Raw genomic sequence first — 22,674 nt, 5'->3', positions numbered from 1 at the left:
GTCCGAGGGGCCGTCGAGGCCCGCCCCCCCCACGCGCCGCCGCTTTGTCCTTGCCCGGCCCGGAGCACGCGCGCCCCGTGCCGCGGCGGGAGAGCGCCTGCGCGCTCTCCGGCGGCCGCGAGCGCCCCCTCTCCCCTCCCCCCCCTTATCCCCGCGCCCGGAGCTCCGCCGGCGGCGCCGCGGCTGGCGGGGGCGGGAGGAGGCCGGAGGCTGCCGGCGCCCCCTCCCCCGCCCCCGCTGGCGCGCTCCCGCTGCCCCCCGCCCCGGCCCCCCGGCCCGCCGCGGGAGCCCGCGCCGCAGAGCGGGGCCCGCCAGCGCCACCCGCCGGCCGCGGGGCCGCACCGCGCCTCCCCCCGTCCCCCCCTGCTCCGGCTCTCAATGTTCCACACTGCCCGGCCACAGAGCCGCCGCCGCCGCCGTATAGCCCCCCGGCCGCCTCCGTCCCCCTCCTCGGGCGCCGCGGGCCCGGCCCGGCCCCCCGCCATCCCGCCTCTCCGACCCAGCAGCGGGACAGGACGCCGGCGAAGGTAAGGGAGAGGCGGGCGAGGCGGCTGCCGCGGCGGCTGGGCGAGCGCGGTGGGGGGAGGCGGGGAGGAGGCGGGGGGGCTGGTAGAGGAGCTTTGTTCTTGTTTTCGGCGCTCGCTGCCTGGCGGCGGCCGGGGGCGCGGAGCCGGCCCGAGTTCACGCCTCACTTGGTGCACACGCACGGTGCGGTGCGGGGCCGGGCGAGCCGCCGCCGCCCGCCGCGCCGAGCCCAGCCGAGCCGCGCCGCGCCGGGGCTCTCCCCACAAAGCGCGGCCGGGCAGGCGGGCGGCCGCCTCCAGCCCTGCCGCAGCTCCCCGCCGCGCTCCTCCTCGGCCCCCCCCGGCCGCCGGGGCAGCCCCCTCCTCCCCCCCCCTCTCCTTCCCCCCCCCTAACCCCCCCCCATCGGCGGAAAAATGTCGGTCTGCCTGGCGGAGCTGCGCGGGGAGCGGCGGCGGGGAGAGCTGTGCAGAAGGTGCAGTTTGAATTATGCTTCTTCCCCCTCCGGCAGCTCGGCGGTGGCCAAATGCAGTTCTCGCTGCTGGCCATGTAAATAACCCGGGCTGCTGCTGCCCGGGTTGCTCTGAATGCAGCTTGGGGTTTTTCTCTTAAAAAAAACAACCAAGTCAACAACAACAGCGAAAACCCCGAGTCGTGTGTGCTCTCCCCTCCGCAGCCCAGCCCTTTAAATGCCCAGAGCAAGTGTACATTTCCATCTGAAATCAACCCAAGTGTTGCTGGCAATATATTTTCTCGGGGAGAGGGGGAGAGAGGAGGGGGATCTGGCGTTTGGACCCAATAAAATGCTCTGCTCCAGTGTAAATATTTACAGGGTATTAGTGACTTTTTAAAAAACATTTTCAGCGAGGTCTGTTATTTACCATGTGTCATAAGTTATTAATGTGCATTGCCTAAGTACCCTGCTAAATCTGTCTCATGCCTTAGAACGAAGTCGACAATTGGCATATTGTTTAAAGTATGAAAAAAATGCGAGTGGGCTTAAAAATTGGAAATATCAGTATTTTCGGAAGTGTAAATATCGCTTGGTAGCTGTCAAACTGCAGCCCCTGGGGATGAGACAAAGAAGTGTCTTTCTCTAGTCAAACGGAGTTGTCACCAATTCAGGTGTTCTCTGGAACTTGGGGAATGGCAAGAGGGAGTCCTGCCCATTGTATTAACTCTGCCTCTTTGCTTCTCCTTCCCCAAAAAGCTCCCCACGATGTCCAGCGATAGGCAGAGGTCAGACGATGAAAGTCCCAGTACCAGCAGCGGTAGTTCGGATGCAGATCAGAGGGATCCACCGGCACCTGAACCGGAGGAGCAAGAAGAACGAAAACCATCTGCCACCCAGCAGAAGAAGAACACCAAACTGTCCAGCAAAACTACTGCTAAGCTGTCTACTAGTGCTAAAAGGTAAAGAGAACGCTCTGTACAACAATCTGTAGGACTTTTTACGTGGTATTTTGAGACTTGGCACTTGCGTTGCACTTCTCAAGGTGAAGGGGTTCTTGTAAAGCTGTGCGGGAAAGAGCAAAGTACCAACTTCTTGTAGTACAGGAGCCTGCCAGGTGGTATCTTCATTAATCCAAGTCTTACTGGGGTAGTAAAATTACATGGACTTGTCATGCGTCTTTGAAGGAGTTGTTTGAGAACTTGGTAACTTACAGGCTGGCTGGGGGGGGACCTGAGTATGTCTTGTACTGGCAGAAATGCGGGAAAGAGCGTCAGCTTCGGCTGTCTTTTTCAGAGTTAGGTTTCCATGCCTGATTGGTGTTGGGTGGAGTCCTCCTGGTGTATTTTATTATGGTCTGTAGACTGATGACAAGCAATGCTCTTTAATTAAAGAAGTCACAAAACCCCCGTGGCTCCTGTGGGCTGCATGACTCGCTTTTCATGTCAGTGCACGGGAAAGCCTTCCACGCCTTGAAGTTTGTTCTGCAGTTCTTTCAGGAGAAACTTTGGGAAGTTTTCTCCCCTAGGATCTGTACATTCAGACTATGGTGTTCTACAGGTAGCCTCTACCTTTAAATATAAAAATATTCAGAAGCCTTGTTTAAATATATCTGTTGCATTTTTATTTGTGTATGAGGTCACTGGCAGTCCCGCTCTCAAGACACACACTCTGATAATTTTCTGTAAGTAAGTTCAGCCCTGTGAAATAGGCAGACTTTAAGTCCCTTGATTCCAGTGCTCTTTGGAGGTGAAAGATAACTTTGCAGTCCTTTCTCTGGAGTTGCTTTCCTTTACGAACATCCACAAATATCCAATAGCAAGAAAAGCTGTAGAATGGCCATGGTAGCTTTAAGTTTTGCTTATTTCATGTGAAGACTGTGGTTCAAACTTTTAGAAACACTTTAGTAATTATTTATTGGACTAAAATTCAGTGAATAGTTTTTGAAATGTGTTAAAATTGCTGGAGAGTATGGCTGGGTGGCTTTGATGACTTTTGAGATTGTTAAAGAAACCCTTCGAAATAGGACTGGCTAAAGAAGGAGCTGCTGTGTAGGCTTTGTAATTTGTTAGTACTTATCTTTTTTGAAAGGCGTGAGATGCAGGATTTCCAGACTGAGTTTTTCCCTCTTGCCTTTTTTTTTTCACTGAATTGTTGCAAGTCTAATTCTGTACATCTCAAATAGTTTGGTAGTCTGACTGAATTTACTGGTAGTAGGGCAAAGGTGTGCAAAGCAGTTATGTTAGCTTGTGTTTTAACACTTGCTATTCACACAGAATTTGTGGTCTTGCTCATATAGCTCCTTTGCTGAAGAGAAGTCTTATTTGATTTTTTCAAGAGGAATTTACCATGTGTCTTTTGAAATTACACCTCTTATGTACCTGAATAAACTGTCAAATTGACAAAAAGTTTTCCATATTCCTCTTCTGGATTAACAGCTTGGGAGTGGTTTTAATAAAGTAAAGCTAAGCACAGATTATGTCAAGTTATTATTTCACTTTTAATCATGTAAACACAGCTACTGTATAAGGTTGGGGAAAGAAAAGCAGCAGAAGGTATGGAGAGCACCAAAGCTGATCCAGAGAGATGATTCCAGTAGCAGAGACAGCTGGCAGGTCTGGAAATCCCCTGTTTTAAACACACTGCAGAGTAGTAGGTAAAACAGTGTGAAAAGTGTGTGCCTGGTGCCAGCGCGGATCACGTCCTGAGCCGCAGTCACAGGTCTGTAGCGCTGGCTTAAAGTCATTGTCAAATCTGCCTGTGCAGCTCCCCCCCTCGCCTCATTTGCATATTAGCTTGAAAAGAAAATCTCCCTGGCAAAAAGTGCTCGGATGAGGAAAAGAGTTACTTTTCTGGATACTTGTGGGAGATTCCTACCCAGCTCAGTTGGAAGCGTTCTGTTTACACACAGCGTGGAGCCGGAAAAAAGCTGCAAAGTTTCTCAGCTGTGGGATTTGGGTTATGCCTCTGAGAACAAAGAGGAAGCAGCCATGTTAGCATTACTGAAGGCAAAGCCAATCTTGCATTTAACTGCATGGTGGTAGAGGGCAGTGTAATTCCCTGATATATTCTATAGACTATCTCAAATGCTTTGTGTCTGTTCTCATTTCACCAACAGAATCCAGAAGGAGCTAGCTGAAATAACCCTTGATCCTCCTCCTAACTGCAGGTATGTAACGGCTTCTTAAATTGTGGACGGTGGTAGGAGATTAATGTGCTCAGGCTAACAAATGGGAAACTTAGTGTTCACGGCCAGTGACTGTTAGACAAAAAATTGTGTGCAGCAGATGGAACAAGCATAGGGAACCTTTGATACTGAAGTTTGCTATATTGTCTGCGTGTTGGAGGTGTAATGGTTAGTGATTGATGTACACAGTAAAGTGTATCCAGTTTGTTTTTCGTAGCTTGTCACTGCCTTTGTGAAACATTAATTTATACAAACTTCAGAATACCCTGAAGCTTCAACTTAATGCCTGCATGTAGTTTGAACCGGCTTTTTGAGTGCCAGGTTTATAGAGTTATCACTTCGTTCTGAAGTAAGGGTAAAGAACCACATGTGATTTTTATACACTTTCTCTTAGTGTGTTGCTTAGCAGTTAGGTAAACTAAAGCATTGCCTTCAAATTTACGTGTCTGTTGGTCAAAGGGGTAGTCTCTTAATAGAGACTATTTTTAAGGAAGTTCTCAACTTGGGAGGTGTTTCTGTTAGGTTTTAGGAAATGAAATTGTAAGCTTGGAAGACTGAGGGGTTGAGTGCTAGATAAAGTGTCGGTAACCGGAGCTCGTGATCTATAGGAAAGTTAAATGGTAGCGTAGCTAGCTAATTTCTTTAAATCTTTTGCATGTTTTACTGTTGTTTAAAGGATGCATAAAAGTTCTCATTAGCTGTGAGCATCCGGTGTTCAGATCTACAGTAAAGCTGTTCTCATTTGATGCTTCTCGGTAAGATTTCTGACTGCAAGGTATCTTGAGATTAATAGCTCCTGTGTAACAGTGAGCCTTGTACATGTGTGAAAAATGCTGGAAGCGCTTTCTGGTTTTATGTCGGAGTAATTTGGCTTTCTGAATAGTTGGAAAAGTTTGCTGCAGGTTTTGCAGCAAGAATTGAGATGTGAGTTGTTCTTGTGTCTGACTAGTCCGTGAAAGCAGGGACTAACCAGAGCTGTGTTTTATTGGATTTGTGGTAAAGATGTCTTACCCTGAGGTCTGTGCTGTAGATTGCCTGTGGCTGTCTGATGTATTTGCATGCAGGGTCAGGGGCTCTACCTCTTCAATAGAGCCAAATGCCTGTTGGGTTTATTTGCTAATTTTTCTCCTTGGGGAAGTGGGAGGTATTTTGTTTTTAAATAGCTGTTTTAATGACTTTTAATAAGTTAATGGAATCTAGTTCTGTATTGGTCATGCACTTTATACTTGGACCCTCAAAGAAGGGGGCATGGTAGGAGAGAAAATATTTAAATGAAATAGAACACCAACACTTTGCCTTATAGTTGCTAAAAACGTTAATTATAGCAGTTTTGAATACAGCAAATTGAAGCTCGGTTTTTAGAAAAAGAAGTCGCCCCTCTCAAACTCTCCATTACCATCTGATATTTAGCTCTCTAGGAAAGTATGTTCCTCTCATATTATCATGAGTATTGCAGGGAGTTTTTCTTGTGAGCTGGTACTACAAGATGCCCAGAGATGCTGTTGAGAATGATGAAAACCCCCCAATGTGCCTAAAATTACTCACATTTCTCTCCTACAGAGCGTAGGGGAAAAGATTATTTTTTTTGCCAGTGAGGAAGTCAGTGCTACTGTTCCCATAAGTATTTTTTAAGAGGAATTTAGTCCTTTTACTCAATAACAACTGCATGATGAATGCATTTTCACTTTTTGCAAAATGAAAGGTATGTACAATACTTATTAGCTTCTGTAACAGAAATTCTGGGTTCTCACAATGAGCAGATTAAAGAGAGTTTCAGTGCCTGAAGGATTACTGTTACACTGGAACTGACTTGTTAGAAGGAGCCTTTCTGGTATCAGGAGGTAAATGCAGCTGTGTGTTATGTGCAGAGCAGTTGAAGGTTGTAATATACTCTCTTACAGGGTGTAGCAGCACAGATCAGGGAACAGACTGACACAGCAGGCATATGACACCTCTTCATTGCTCATCATGAAACAAGCAGCAGAATGCCACGTCTTAGATTTCTTGTAAAATAAAAATAATTTGTAAAAAAATATTTAAAAGCCTGCATAACTAGGACACATTCATGTGTGCTTTAGCAATAAAAACCCTTGTGTTGTAAGTTCCCCCAAAGAGATTTCTTCTTGCGAGCTTGTTTCTCCGCCAGTTCTAGAGCACACGCTTAGCATTTGCAGCCCACATGTTGCAGGCTTCACAAGAATACAACTGCCAACTGATGCTCTTGGAGGTTGATGGTCCTTCTGGTTACTCAGTTACATACGTGATTAAAAAGTTACCAGTATTTAAAATATGATAATGGCACATATAAGACATTAAATGTTACTTTAACAGGATGCAGTGCAAAAACTGAATAGTGTTGAACTCTCCCATATCATGTTAAACACTGATGGCTGCTGCCAGTTCTCACCTGCCAGTGTAACTGCATGTGGAGTTGCTCTGTTGGAGTGATCTCAGGCTGATTTAGCTATTTAAAAATGACACCGACTGGTTGCACTGTGGTCCTCATGCGAAAGAGGTGTAGGTTTCCTCAGCACTTACATTTCCCACAGTCGCATGTGTTGCTGTAACATTTGTCTTATAAAAATGCCAGAGCTCAAATAAAGCCCCGGTTTTGGGTGTGCTGAGCAGACCTGGGCTGCACATTAGCTTCTGTTTTAGGCACTGGGGTAGCAGAATGATAGGCAGAGTGGAAATGTGTAAAAAGTAGGTTTTTGCTTGCTTGTCTCAACAGTTGAGATTGATTTCTGATTCTGTTAACTGGACAATGAACTGTTAGAAAAATCATGTTGTCATGCATCATGTTGTCATGTTTGTGAGCAGTGAATACAAGCTGCATCTTGGGGGTACCGAGTATAAAACTTAATAACTTTATTCTGGTAGCTCTCCTCTTTAATATACAGTAATTCCTGTGATTTTTATGTGATTTCAAAGATAGAACATTGAAAACAATAAAATTGGATTTGGTCTTAAGCCACTAAAGATGTTGGAAGGAAATTACGTATTGCTTGTGCCTAACGTTTTCTTCTGTCCAGGAGAAGAGCTTGAAATGAGTCAGTTACTGTCCAACACGCACTGTAGCACTAGGACAGATAGGTAAACTGAGGACACAGGTGTCTGATCCTGTTTTTTCTTGCTTTTTCTGGCTTAACTCAAAGCGTGCTACTTGGTGCAGTGTGCTGTATTTAATTTCTTTTGTGCTTTTAATAGCATAAAGCAAAGCTAAAAAGGTCTTGGCCTATTGCTCCTAGGCAGCTCAGTTTCAAACCATGGCAAAGCACTTACACATACTTCAAGGTACGGAAGTGTGCCAAACCCCACCATTACACATTCTCAGGAAAATGCTGCAGAAATCTTACACATAATGCATGGTAAATCTGGGCTGCAGCGATGCTGTTAAATAGGTTTGACATATCTGAAATAACCATTTTCAGTTCACGGCATAAATCTTTTCAGATGAGAGATCACTGTTCCATAGTTAAGGTTATATCTGAGGCTGCTGTTCTGACCTGCCCGACGTGGAGGCTGCAGCACAGGTGGAGCAGGGCAGAGCCAGCTCCGATGCTCCTTGTGTTTCCTGGCTTTTAGGGCTGGCACGAATGAGGCCTTTCCCAGGGGTACAGTGATTTATAGCAGCTTCCTTTAGCTGTTCTTGGCTGCCCTGCTGATCCACAATAGCAAAAAAATGTATTCCCAGTCTTCTTTTCCTCACCACTCCTCATTTGCATTCCAAAATTAATCATTGTTCATCTTCATGGGAAAGTTTTTAAAGTTCAACCCAGTATTAAGTAAATTTAGTAACACCCATGCCAGCTTAGTTTATAGTTTACAACCCGTTTTACAGCAAATCCAGTTTGGTGTAAACTTTGTAGGAAATCAAAGCAGACACCAGCGTCAGTGTATCCACTCAGAGCTTAATTCATATGGTTTAAAAAGAGGTGAGCTCAGACCGTGTATCTTTCCCATACAAGTGGGAGAATTTAAGCACTTTGTAATCTGTTCTGTCGGTTTGCTTTAATCTTTTCTGTTTGTTAGATTAAAGATCAGACGTTAGAAAGCAACTGGTTAAAAAAAAAAAAAGGAATAAGGAAAAGAAAAAGAAGAAAGGCCAGATGAAACACGTGCCTCAGAGCACTGGTCAGAGAGACAGCTTTCCTCCTTCACAACTGCTGGGAAATGGGAATTCTTACCAAGGGAGAGCTGTTTGGATTGTCCCAGAGGCTCCCTGCTCTGCCTCGTGCTGTAGCTAGTGAGTGCCTGACCTGATAGCTCTGTTGAAAAGATTTTCCTTAACAGGGATTACTGTCTCCATTACTGTTTATTTTCAGGCCTTTTATGCTAATATATACTAATGTGATTCCTTGAGCAGTACTACAGAAGGAAGCAGTTGATGGTTTTGCTGTTTGTAGCATTTCCTAGGCTCACAAGTAGGTTGATAATTTATGAGTGGCTCATTTTAGAATTACTTATTTTAAAATAACACTCTGAAGTATGTGTACTAAGTACAATGGGAGCAAGACATGTAGGGGGTTTGTTTTAACACAGGATTCTTCTGCTTCCTAAGGACTGCATTTGTCCCTTTCATTACTGCCACATCTTGGGCTAATTCTATGCTGTAGAGTGTTGCCAGCCCAACCCCACAGTCTGGAGTTTAACACAAAGAAAAATGCCTGCAAAACCCTGGCAGACGAATGCTATTACTGGTTTAGTTATGGACCCATGAATCCAGATGTTTGTAACTGTCTCACTGTGGTTATTACCCTATCAGTGGGGAAGCAGTGCAGCATGTATTTAAAGCAATATTGTGAAGGTGTTCTTCACACCAGCAATTTAAGCTCTTTCAGTTGAACTGTCTGAAACAATGAGGAGCAATGAACAATTGTGCCAGTGGTGCAGGCTCTTCCACGTGCAGAGGTAGCGCTGGGTTTGAGCTAATGCAGCCTTATGTTAGTGAGGAAGGTGCCACAGCTAAGCTGGTGGAAGCCTTCCTTTTGTTAACATACTCTATCTACGGTAAGGTTATAGGCAAATGTTTACTCTGCAAACAGTTGTGCCTGTTGAAGATGTTACTGCACAGCTGTGGTTTGCTCCGGTTCTGCTGTAGAGGTGACTACTCCAGTCAGTAAGTGAAGCACATTCATGTGATTGCTCATAGTGGTACGGGGGGGTGGGGGAGAAATAATAACAATAATAAAAAAATCATCCAAGTTTGCTTAAACGGTTTAAACAGGTGATTCAAACGAGCTCTGATGGCTTTTTCCTCCCTCCCTTCAGAGTAGGCATTGTTCACACAAAGCATTTTGTCAGGCACACCAGGATATGAATAAGTCAATCCATTCCTTTGTCTCTCAAATGTAATAAGTTTCCTTCTCTCCTTTGTCAAAGCCAGGCGTTAGTTCTGTTGCTTTTCTGAAATCAGTAGGAGGAAGAATATTCTGAATGCGGTTGAATACCAGGCCCCTATACTGTAGCAAACACATGTGCCCAAGTCTTCACATGCACTGGTTTTTTTTCCCACTCAAGCTGTTGATTTTTTCTGATCAATGGCAGTCCCCCAGTTCTGTGTTTATTCTGTTAATTTCTTATTGGGCAAACCTCTTCAGATTGCTAAATACCGAGCCTCACTGAGAGGAAACAAAAAAGATGTCAGTTTTGCGTGTTTTCACCTCTGCGGTGAAAACACCAACTGTGAATGCTGAATATTTCCCTATAGAAGGAGGAGTTGATTAAGGTATGTAAGAGACAGTGTATTAGGAGCATGTGCAAAAGTGCCTCTGCTGAACCTGTGTGAGCAAAGTCTAAAAAGCCTCACCTACACTCCACTGGATAGTGTATCTTCTGGTAGTTGTCTTTTGTAGTTGTCTCTACAACATTGTACTTTTTGTTGTCTGCCCAGCACTATCTCACCAGGGGTGCAATACAAGAAAGCTAAATCTTGAAAAATGATTTTGAGAGCACAAACCCACACGATTATTTCTCACACTTCCTTCCCTCTACAGAAGTGTGCAGTTACAAAACTATAGTGAAGAAGGTTCTCAACTCCTGCAAGAATATGTTTGAAGTAGCTCTTAAGGGAGTATTGAAATACTACTTTTTAGTGTTGTCCAGCTCCAAGCATCATCCTGTGCTTCTTTCTAAAGCAATTCCTTCGTTGTTAGTTGCTGAATCAGTGGCTCACAGTGATGTAAAGGTATGTTTAGCTAGTGATAGCCTTGATGTGTCTAGAATTATTTCTACTAAGCATTTTCTTCCATTCTGTTTTTTCACTCCCTCTTTCTTACCAGAAGAGTATAGTCTAGGTCAGAGTAGGAAGGAGTAGTATAATTGAGCACAGCAATCCAAAGTCTGGTATTTCTGTATTTCTGTCCATTTGTAGTAACAGCCTGATTGTGCCATCTTTATGTGTGCAGAGTGGCTTTTACCTTATTTGCCACTAGTCAGTGTGTCGCTTAAGGAGCAGGAATGGAACAAATTTAGAAAGGCATTTCAGTAAAACATTGAAGTGTTAAGTAGAGCCCGAGTGCACTGTTATTTAGCATGCTTTTATTACAAAGGAAAAATGCAACAGTGGCAGATTGTGTAACTCCTGAATGTTTTGAATTGGGAGAATATTTAAATTGCTTTTGTTTCAGTTGAGACTAGATGGCACATCCACTAACTCAAAATGCCTGAAGTTTGGGGGGGAGGGTTTGATTGTTGTTTTTTTACCTGTGCTAGTATCAACCTCTTGGAAGCTAGAAACCAAGCTTTTTTTAACCAAACCCCACACAGTGAATTTCTCATGCAAGTAATCTTAGTGGCATAATTAAGACAGGGTTATGCAACACAAATCACCACCTCTACTCACAGGAGTAAGTTTTCATGCCTTCAGATTTGCAGGTTAGGCACTTGTGTAAGCAGTATTCACAGTGCTATCAGATATGCTTTTAAATATCTCTGTTAGTCAAAAGGTTGTATAAGTCTTACACCAGTTCTCTTCAGCATTATTGTCAAAGAGCAAAAACAAAATCATGGCTGTCTATCTACCGTAGCATTGTAGAAATAGTTCATACACTTTGCACTCTCCTACGCATGGTAGAGAACTGACCCTCATTGTGTTTGTGTGGAAGCAATAGGAGAGCCCAAGCAGGACCAGGTTCTTAAACAATTCTTTAAGTGGTGGTGTTCAAAAAAGTGTGAAAACTGCAAAGCCGTCTGTCCTTAGACTTAAGGACAGATCTACTTTTCAAATATGCATTTATATAACTGCATAAAGGCACCTCAGGCTCTGTAGTAAACTGATTAAAATATACCATGTGTGTATATATATATATATATATTTCTTTTTATACTCAAAGTCTGCACTGCTTACCACTGCCAGGCTGTCATACTTAGTTTGAGATAAACAGTATGTGTGTCAAGGTCTTAGCACACTGAATGCTTCTCCCTCAGACTGATTTGTCTGTGTGTATTGGTTACTCTTCTTTGATTTTATCTTTACTTTTACAAAGTTGGGACACCTAGTTTTTGTTCAAATTAACAAACTGCAAGTGTAAGAGAATTATCTAAGCTATATTAAACCCTTTATTTAAAATGAGTCATCTACTTCATACGAAACTGATGTGCGGAGATTTCCTGGAGCTGGTGTAACTAGGATTTGCATAGATATGGAACATTTCAAAACAGATAGTACAGACATCAGAAAAAATACCTTAAGCGTGCTTTCTGAGTTCAGAGCTAAGGCAGGAGCAAGGGTATCCAGCTGCCATCTAGATCAGGATCAGGCATACCACTAAGTTATCCAGGAACAATGCTGTAACCTTAAAGTGATGCCTTACTTTGAGCCAGTAACTGCTAGTGATAAACGAGTCCTAGCCTGCTTGCATTAATTTGGATTAATTCTCCCTGTGCAAAGAATGCACTATACCATTATCTAATTCAGAACTGTGGTTGGAGCAGTTGTTAATTTTATAGCACTTACTGTAAAACAAACTGGCCATATCTGTCAGGAACTTGGATACAGATTTAGTCAACAGTGTTGAAACTACTGTTGTAAGCATCACTTTCAGAAACTAAATGAGGGGAGAGATTGCCTTGAAACACCACAGTGATCTGTAGTTATCAGTGGGTCACTTTCAGGTTGGAAGAACTTGTATAGAGGGCATGTAGAGGACCATCCTGCAGTCATTAGTAATTGATGTTTTCGTTATTGACATGGTCATTGGACTAGAGCATATAAATACCACATTTGCAGGTAACAACAGGGAGGAAAGGGTTGTAGGCACACTGGAGGACAGGACGAGAATGCAAAGTGATGTGGGCAAATATAGGAAATTACCTTAAAAATAGCATGTAATTTAATAATGAGAACTGCAAGGCACAGCACTTTAGTAGCATAATCAGCTGTACATATCCATGGGAAAAAAAAAGAAGACTGGATGAGAAACATTTCTTCAGAAAAGGGGTGGCCACTCTGTGGATTACGTGCTTTCCAGGAGTATACAGTATAAAGCTGCAGCAAGAGAAGTAAATAGAGCAGCAGTCACAATAAGGGGGTGAATTTAAAAAAAAATAGAAAAGAAATGTTGGTGACATGGTACGTAAAGCCATCCTGTTCTGTTCAGCACTAGAAAAGGCCAGCTGGAGTACCTCAGCCAGTGTTAAGGCACAACACTACAAAGCAATGTGGGGTAGCAGGAAACAATACAGGTTAGAAGAAAGGGAAGGGAAGGGAAGGGAAGGGAAGGAAGGAAGGAAGGAAGGAGTAATCTTTGGATATAGAATTGAAGAAAGTTATTGCAAAGCAGAACAGGCAATTGTTGCTTGTCTTGCCTGGTGGTTATGGAGAGCAACTTTAATTATCATAATGAAGACCTAATTTAGATGTGAGGAGCACCTAGCTATAGAGACAGCATGCATAAGGAGGTTGTGGATCTGCATCACCATTGGTTTTTAAGAACAGAGTTTAGACAAATGACTGGTAGATTCTTATGATACTTAGGTACTGTTCTTTCTGTCTTTAAGCAGGAAATGGACTAAGTGACCTCTTGAAGACCAGTTTGATCAAGCTGTCTGTGATACCAGATTTAAATGACAGTATAAAAGGAAAGCTTATCAGGAAGTGATTTTCCCCTCATTTAAAAACTAATTTTAATCAGGGTTTTGTAGTATAATCATCCTGGAAAATAGACAGTTTCTATGATTACAGGCAACAACAGTAACAGCAGTTACTGGGAAAGGCACTGGAAGTGCACAGGTTGTATGCTGCTATCAATTAAAAAAAGCAAATTACTAATGATTTTTATTTTTTTTTCTGCTGATTCCCCTCCTCCCCATTTTATCTTTGTTTTCCTTTTGGGTCCAACCCTACTTTCCTTGCACAAACTTGTCACGTGCTGCTAACTAGAAATAAGCTAGCAAATGTCATAAATTCTCCAGAGGTATATCATCTTTGTGAGAAAGTAATAGCGCAGGTTGTGCTATAGGTCCTGGTTTTTGATACCTCATGTACTCTGTGCTCGGATTCTCTGCTTTTGTTCCACAGGCATCTCTAACACTGAGAGAAACAAAAGCAAGGGACATTTTTTTTCCTGCTTCATTGAAGCAGTTTGTAGTACATACGAGAGCCCTCATGCATCTGTGCACAACACCCAGATGGGTCCAAGCACATCAGAAAAGAGTTGTATAGCAATACTGCCTCTGACCATGGATCCTGTCTCTAAGCACCTTCTGGAGTCAGGCCTCAGAAGATGGTAGTGAAAATATAAGCAGCCTGGCAGGTTTCCAGCTGGTGAGTTAATGCTGCTATAAACTTCAGTAGTTCCTCTCTGAGGCATGCAGAAGGGTGCCTGCACTGGGAACGCAGCCAACGAAGGCAAAGAACAGATGGCAAAGCTAAAGGCCAGCCTCAGGGAGTCACAACATGATTGTCTTTGAGGTGAGTTCCTCCCTGGCCAGAAACCCTGCAAGTAGCTTCAGTGGCAGGACTGGAAATCAGTAAGCACGTTAAGGTACATGTTCAGTGTGAAGTCAGTGTGACTTGTGGATGTGTGATTAGCATAGCTTGAGCAAAGGTAGTGATGTCCAGCACTCATGCAACTGCTCGTACTACTGGGGGTTCTCAGCTATGCCAGGTCAGTTCATTGCGCTTGAAGCTGCAGTGAGGCAGTTCAAGTTTGAACTCGAGTTATCACTTCACCCTAAAGCCTAGACATAGAAATCACCAACATATTGAAGACAGAGTAAATCAGTAGAGAGGTCAGGTCAGGTCACATTTTATGGGATAAATGGAAGGCAAGCATCAAAGAGAAATATTGGTGTTTTCCTTTCCATAAGGGAAAGTTAGCAGCAGATTAGTAGCTATGAAATAGGAGATATGTTCAGCTGATGGTGATTCTAGCTGTGAAGCTGCAGCTATTGTAGCAGACAATGGGCAGCACACAGACACCTCTTCTGACTAACAAAGGGCTTGTCTACTGTGCAGTCACTGCCTGGGGTATGTTCATGCTTTAACTAGCTTTTGTCCTTCCCCCTGGTATCTCAGTATCAGACCTCATCCAGGCTGGTGGATCCACTCGACAAAGTGAGGTGGTGCAGGGATGGTTAGTTGACACTGAGCTCCCTGTTATTGTTGAACACTGGTGCATATCCTAACTTGTTTGTAGGTACCTAAGGCACATCTGTATCTAACTCACTAATATCAAGGGCAGAAGCTGAAATGGGACATCACAGATTTAGCAACACCCCCCTTTGCAGACACCTTGATGGCCCAGTGAACCAGACCCATTATGCCAAAGCCCAGTTTTGTGTTTAGAGTTTTGGACTTCGACGTCTTGGGGGGGGTGGGGGGAGGGGTGGAAGTTAAAAAATTTGGTTTCATTTCTAGCCTTTAAAGCAAAAGCGAAGAGAGGTCTTAAGAGACTAAGGTCAACTTGTAATGAAATCTGAAACCATCACTATTCCTATGGAAGCAAATTTAAGTGATGTAAGTTATTCAGCACAGCCTACTGCATATTAAGCATTGTGTGAGTGATTAAAGAAATTTCTTACGCAAAAGGTAGAAATACTACACAACCTAAAATTCTACAAGTGTGATTAAGCAGTAATGACATCTGAGAGAGTGGTCTTCACATAATAAACTGTTTGAAGCACAGTCTGTGGCTGTGAAAATGTTTGCTTCTCTGGAGTAGATACTTTGTATGGTACCCATATGAATTTTATGCAGCAGGTAGTGCCTAGCTTCACGTTCTTCTTCCTCCACAGAGCGCTGGGATTCCTGGGGTAGTCTGAAGCCAGAATTCCAGCTGATATACTTAACTTATACCAGAGCAAACACACCATAAGCTAGTTTTTTAAAAAAGAAGCCGCTTACTAAAAAAAGGATGGCACCAAAACAGAGCAGTAAAGAGAGCGGTGGTTTGTTTGATAATATACAGTACCAAATTTTAAATGGATCAATAGATGCAGAAATCAGTTACTTTCTGCATTATCTGAGAACAAATATGGTGAAAGCATTTTTCTTTCGGGTGTTTTTCTTGACTGTTTATTTTTCATGGTAATACCCCAGACTAGATTTTTTTTTTTAAGTCTTTGGTCTTTGTTAAGCCTTCTTGGGTAATTTTTTGTTTTAGGAATAGAAGAAGCAAAGTAATTTCTTATCAGTTGGAAGGCAAGCTAACAGTTAGGATCATGGCTACTAAAGCAACCACTGTAGGCTGAGTTGTTCTCTTAAAGGTCATTCTGGGCAAAGTTCCCCTATGTGTGCTTTCCTAGAAATTAGTGCAGGTGGGATCAGGGACGGAATAAATAGAGATGTGAGCTGCAGTGATCAGATAAATCTTTTGTTACCAATTTATCTTCTTTCTGTACAAAAACTAAGCTCTGTAAGAATATGCCATGAGTTAGACTTTGGTACTTCTCATCTGGGCAGAAGGAACTGGGAACTCTTCCTGTGACTTGCACTTGTCTTTTGTGTGATTTTTTTGTGCTTTGCATACAATGTCTAAATGAAGCTAGAAATAGCTATTTGTTGAAGGTCTAATAAACTTAATTTGGCCTGGCATTGTGTGATGGTGATCCTTAGATGGTGATCTGTCATGCTTTAATGGAAATGGAAAGGAGGAGCTGGTTCTGCAAGTTGATGCCGAGGTACAAAAGCACTTGTGAGAAGTTTTGAGCTTTTTGTGTGGAACTATGAGATTACTACACCTTCAGTGCTATTACTAAATATGTAAAGCTGTTTTCAGTAGTAGGTTCTTTAAAAAGGTGTTAGAAAGCTGAGAGGAAAAAAACCCAGTTTGGGTTTTGTTTTTTGTTTTTCCTTTAACAGTTAAAAGGGTTGCTTTGCTGCTTTATGTACTCTCTGTAGGTGGTTGCTGGCTAGAGAGATGGGAAAGGTTTCTTCTTCTGCTTTAGCTAACCTTCATCTTTAGCCTTCTATCCCTTCAGACTCAATCAGTGAGAAATCACATTACTGTTGGTTTGTTAATACAGTTCTCCAGTGTTTTAAGATTCTCCTTAAAGTTTCTTTCTATCTCTTTCCCAAGGGGAATTGGTGGTTGCAACAAACTAACTGGTGTATGGGTTGTGGAGGTTTTCTGGCTCAGTGCTTTATTTCAGGTGGTGGGTGCAGAGAAGCCTTGTGGCGCACATTGGTGCTGTGTACCAGCCACATCCCAGTCGCCGTGGCCTGGTCTGTCACTGCTCTCCAGCCTAATTCAAATGCTGGAGAAGCCGGTCAAAATGTGAATTTTTTTGTTAAATCTTCACAGCAGCACCTTCTGCTTTGCATGGAATGGCATTAATTTTGTACCTGGTATGCTCGTATCTGGACTGATGCTTGATTGCAGAGTTGAAGCACATGAAGGATTGAGTTGGGGGGGGCGGGTGGAATGAGTCAAACGTGTTTGCTGGCTCCTTCTGTTAGGTGTTCACTAGTGAATGGGTATGTGCTGACATTTTAAGTGCACACTGTGCTTTTGCTAGAAAATTAAAAATTCCCTGGATCCTTATCCAATCTAAGCATAGAGAGGGGAGTTCTGTAGTCTGAGGCAGACAAAACTTTGCTAGTCTAGAAATCATAAGGCAGAATTAATCTGTCCTTGAAAATAGTTAAGCTGTATGTAACATTGGAAAAATACATCTTTGAACTTGGGATGCAGCTTTCTGGATTTCTTGGCTGCTTCATTTACATGGCGCTGAGCATGTTGCATTGTTGAGCTCCCTGGCACAGCACTGCCAGCTGAAATAGCCCCAGTCCCAACAGGGTGGTAGGGCTGTGCGCTGGCAGCTCCTTCCCCTCTGAAGGGTACCAGTACCTTCTGTGGGCAGCTTAAATACAGGATTGTGCCATTCAGTGAATGAATGCGACTCCTCATTCTGCTGGATGTTCTTTAGGCCGTTTGCATCTCTGAATTGCTCCTGTGTACTGCTCTGTGTTGTTAGCTGAGGAGCAGGCTGTGCTTGATATTTGTGGTGTAAATGGCTATGGCCCACTTTTGAATGAGGCAGAACTGTAAGAGAGATTTTGGTAACTCTGTTTTCTGGCAAATGCAAATTTGGTGTGTTTAACTTTTCTTTACTCTTGTATTCAGATTCTGACCTTTGAAGAGTAAATGCAAATAAAGTCTCTTATCTGAACTGTCAAACTCAGCTGTGCTTGCACTCTTCTTTTGTTGTTAAACATGGGAGCAAGGAAACAGGAAGGACAGCGAATGTACCTCTTCCTACACCTGGGATAAGCTGGATGCCTCCCTTCTAAAATCCTCCATCCAGGCTGGGCAGCTTTCTAGTAAAGATGAGACGTGCTCACCAGTGTGATAGCACCTGGTTTCAGGAGGTGGGAAGATGAGTGCTGTTTGAAAAATGCTGCTGCACCAATAGAAATACCACTTTGGTTGTCCACTTCTTGAAAGTGTGTGAAGAACAGGTAGTTACGAGAGACTGTATGGCCCCAGGTCTTAGTGCAAATCCATTTATACCCAGAAGCGTTCCAGGTTTGTTAACTGTGGAAGAGCAATTGACTTTTGAAGCCTGAAGGAAAAAGAAAGGCAACACTGAATCATGCAGTGAGCAGTCCATGCAGTGCACTGAATGTTATTTCTGAAAGTAATTCTGTTGATCTTCTGAAGTCAGTCGCTGATCACAAAACAGAGGGATTTTCTGGTTAGTTTTGCAGCAGATGCATGTTATTAGCAAAGTATGCCTGACAAGTGGCATCCGTGAGATGCTGTGCTGCATCTGCTTGTGCTTTCTGTATGCAACATCTCTGGTTGGTACAAAGTCAGCTGGCAGAGTGCAAAGCACCATGAGTCATCCTGGCACTGCTGGAGTGTGTCACTACAGTCTCTAAACTAGGTGCAGCCAGGACCTTGGCTTTTATCAGGTCTGTATACAGAACAGAACAGAGGAACAAGTTTGTGCTCTTCTCTCCTAGGCTAGGTGTATAAACTGCAGTACCTTGAGTGTTTGAAATTCCACCAGCTACACATGGTCCCAAGAAGCTGAAACCTCTGTTAGGAGCAAATGTGCGTTTGAGGCAGTCCAGCTCTGCTCCAGAGCCAGCAGCACCAGCCAAGGGCACCTCTTTCTTCCAATGAGGAGCAGTGGTAGCCCAGCATTGCTAGTGGTGTAGCCATGCTTTGCTTGTAGCAATGACTCACAATGACTGTGCTAACGAGTACTGTCCCTCTTGGTCTGTGAGTTAGTAGTTTCTTGCTTTTTTTTTCCTAACCTCTGAAGTTTTAGTGAAGTTTGAAAGATACAAGCTTTCCTGTAAAACCTTCATGTTCTTGTTTTTGGTATCTCAGTGAGTTGTTCCTGGTATTATTAATTATTCTGGCAGTTGGAGTTAATTTATTTGCATATTAGTCTTCATGCTGCTGGATGAATTATAGATTTAATTATGGTCCAGGTGCTCAGAGCTTTGTTGTTCTTCTAAATGTGAAATATAAAGAAAAAATAAGTCTGAGTAATATTTTGGCTTGTTGAGTAAATGTAAACATCAGAAAACCGTGCCAGAGTATAAATAAAGAGAGGATTTACTCTGTAGAGAATGTTATTATCTACTCCAGGGTATTCTGCTTTGTGGGGAGGATTAGTGAACTGCATTATACTGGGACTCACCTTTTTACAGCTACTACTTGTGCAGCAGAAGATAAAAAGCTTTTACCTACAATTCCTTGTATTTTCAGACAAAGTTTCTTTTGCAATTGCAGCTGATTACTAGTGGCCAAAGGTTGAATGGAGTTAACATAGCCATAACAAGAAACACTCCCTGATTCCCTGGTAGGTGTAAGTAAGCTACCTACTTGTAGTATTCCTCTTCATCTGTGTTACTAGGTCTTTCCTTTTCTGTCTGGCACAGTGTTATTCACAGTACTCAGTCTCATGCTGCAAAGCTATTTATTTGTGTTTGTTTGTTTCTTGTCCTAAAACAGTTTTCCATCATACTTCCCCTGAATCAATATGAATATTTACTTTTTGGATTACCTTTAATTCTCTCTTTTCATAACTGGCTGTTCACGGTCAGGCCCGAATAAAAAATCCATGAAAAAATTCTTTTCTTTAGTGAAGTGTCATAGGATACTTAGGGAAGGGGCAAGTGTATGAGCTATGTTAATTAACTGGGACTTATTTCTCTTCATTCCTCTTTGTTTTCTACATTCTTAATTAGTGCCTTTCTGCTTTGTGGCCCTGAGTCAGAGAAAGCACACCATACCTTTCCCACCTTTTCCAGGAAAACGTGTGTATGTTTAAATGGTTTTCTGAAGGGAGTGCGAACTAGCCCTTGAAGCTGGCACTAAGCATCACTTGGCAGAGCCTGTGGAATAACGTGCCTGTGTGTCTGCTGCAATATTGGGGACAAAAAAATACAAAGACTAGACTTCTTTAATATATTTCACTATTATAATATGCCATTTATACATGCAGTAGTATGAAGTTTTTAGATGAAAATTGACTAATCTATTCTTGAAATTGTTCCCCTTTGCTCCTTTTAATTTGGGGGTCAGAAAAATTCATACTGTGATTTCATTTTTCTTCTTAGGGCTGCATAACAGCTACCCTCAGGAGTCTGCTATTCCTCAGACAGAAGTAACGTATTTGATGCATCTCCTGAGGAAGCAGCCAAAAGTTCATGTTCTGTCCTCATCTTTAAGCTTTTTCATTTCCTTTACTGACACTTAAATGAAGTTACTAGCACAGCCATTAAAGATAATTCTGTAAAAGTAGATTATGTAATTATTACAGTTGTACTGGGTTTAGTATGAAGTCAAGTCTTGATGCTGATTCTTTGTTTTGGCCCAATATAGTAATGCCAGTTTGCTCTGGTTGCTAACTATGAATGAAGTGTGTGCATGGTGTTGGAATCTGAAGTGGGTAAGGAATTTGCTTTGGGGAAATCAGCATGTTTTAGAGCACTTTGATAACTGATACGAGGTAAAAAGTGAGATTAAATGGAATGAACCCCTCAATATCTCTGTATTTTTCCCTCTTTCTTTGATGATCATTGCTGGGGATTGTTTCCAAAAGTTTTGATGGTATTACTTTATTTGATTCTGGCTCGTTGGTGTTGATGTTATGAAGATATGTGCAACTGACTTCTTGGTATCACTGATGCTAGTGGGCCTAAGAGTGAATTCTTGTAATATTTATAAGCTCTGTTGTACACTACAAGTTTTGGTTAGGGATGGTGCACATGCAATTTCTTTATTTGAGTGCATCTTTAATGTGGTTAAGTTTAGAATAAGATTAGGAAGTAAACTCTTGATAAGGATTTTCCTGCTACAGAGCCTAAATTTAGCTGCTCTTTTATGTAAGCGTAATTTTAGATCATGAAGTACCTGCATTTTGTGGGAGGTTAGTGAATGAATGGACCGGGGGCTGACAATGTATAAGCTTTCAAGTCCTTTATTCAAGAAGGAAATGCAGCTGGTGTCAGCATGCTAATTTGATGGCATGCGTTTATAGGAGGCTTTGTGTAGCTGCTGGGCGTTGTGTTAAAACCGTGTCTTCATTTGGTACATTTGTTCGTTTGTTGTGTCCTTAGGTTATTTAATAAAACATGTAGTGAAACACTAGAAAAGCTCCCGGACTTTGTCTTCCAAACAGCTATTGCTGTAAGTGTTAAGGTTCTTCATATCTTAAGCAAAACAGTCTTCTTTACAGCAGAAGTGTGATTCTGAGGGGTTATTTACTCTTTAAGTGTTGCTGTATATTTTTATCTTGAAACTGAATAATATAGATTGGGGCTTTTCCCAGTGTTGAAAGTCAAATCGAGTGCACTGTAATTTCTGGAGATAAGAATGCTACTATATAGAAACCTTATTAATGTAAAAAACATGCAGGAAACAATTCAAGACAGTGCCTCAGATTCCCATTGTGTCTAAAACTGACGGCCTTTGTGGGCTTCATACATGTATTTTTGTGTCTGGTTGTATATAACTGCTTATAGTAGCACAGCGCATTAAACAAGGTTGGCTTTGCACCACTGAATTGTAATCAGTCCGATCTCATTATTACTCCTAAATCTTGGTTCGCTGTAAGCACACTGTAGATGCTCCCTGCTTAGTGCTCAGGAACTCTTTCCTTGGAAATTGTGTGCCTTTTTAATGTGTCATGGCTCAATTATCACATTTGGTTTTGGCTGCCAAAATAGCCATATATATTGTCTAGCAAGTGACAGCCTGGGCCTTTATCTCTTCCTGGCTGTTTGCCAGCTGTTTAATTGCAGCCCTGTGTTTGCTGTGTGTCACATCTTATGGTGGTCTATTATACCCAGCTAAAACAATATTTTGAAAATGTTTCAAATGTAAACTAATTCTGTGAGCCTTTACATCCTGTTATTTACATGATCTGCTGAGGATGTAATGGAGGTCATTTTTTCCCCTACAAATACGAACATTTGTACCTCCAGTCATCTCGTGAATTTCCAGGGCAGAGGGAAGACAAGACTGGGACACATAAATGCTCTCTTGTCCCCTTGAGAGATGTAATTAAAGCTGTACACTTTTCATGTAATTTTTCATTTGTGTTTTCCAAGGCATTTTTAAAGCCAAATATTCTCTTTGTTTTGCCCTTCAGAAAAGAGCAAGCACAGAGAAACTGGGCTGAGATCTCACTGGGAGTAGCAAAGGCTATGGGCCATATTTCTGCTCAAGCAGATACTTGGGGTGAAGACAGTGTTGGGTTTTGAGTGAATGGTGTCTTAGAGAGGCAGAGAATGATGCAGGCAGCACATTTGGCTTCGCAGCCGCCTGCTTTCTATCAAGAAGGACTTAAGGCTCCTGTTCTTCATGGAAGAGCTGAACTGGTGATTTGTGTCCTACAGCCCCACACTGCCCAGGGGATGGATAGAGCTATGCAGTGTGAAACCAGAATATTAGAGGGCTAACCACTCTGCTGCGCTACAGTGTGCAGGGATTCCTTGGACTAAGTATGAATCGAGTTTTCTCTGCTCCTCTTTGTACAGCTTTCAATCTCTTGTTCATTCTCTCTGAAGAGCGTATGTCTTGGAGTTTCAGCTCCTGGGTGAGATTCC

At 42.7% G+C, this 22,674-nt stretch overlaps 1 protein-coding gene across 1 annotated transcript in view; it reads left to right on the top strand.

Annotated features, from left to right (window-relative positions):
* Nucleotides 1–313: 313 nt before the first annotated feature.
* UBE2E3 (ubiquitin conjugating enzyme E2 E3) overlaps nucleotides 314–22,674 on the top strand; it is a 56,782-nt gene continuing 34,421 nt past the window's right edge. Inside the window, exons 1-3 of the mRNA XM_061379204.1 lie at nucleotides 314–527; nucleotides 1,733–1,935; nucleotides 4,092–4,142. Coding sequence (XP_061235188.1) covers nucleotides 1,742–1,935; nucleotides 4,092–4,142 — 245 coding nt within the window. The 5' untranslated portion in view covers nucleotides 314–527; nucleotides 1,733–1,741. The remainder of the gene's footprint in view (nucleotides 528–1,732; nucleotides 1,936–4,091; nucleotides 4,143–22,674) is intronic.

The sequence above is a fragment of the Neopsephotus bourkii genome, unplaced genomic scaffold (genome assembly GCF_033783945.1).
Source record: "Neopsephotus bourkii isolate Nb327-2 ecotype Australia unplaced genomic scaffold, CSIRO-AGI_Nbou_v1 NB_196, whole genome shotgun sequence".
Classification (NCBI taxonomy): domain Eukaryota; kingdom Metazoa; phylum Chordata; class Aves; order Psittaciformes; family Psittacidae; genus Neopsephotus; species Neopsephotus bourkii.
The sequence above is the reverse complement of the archived record's forward strand: the minus strand, read 5'-3'. Positions and strand labels throughout refer to the sequence as shown.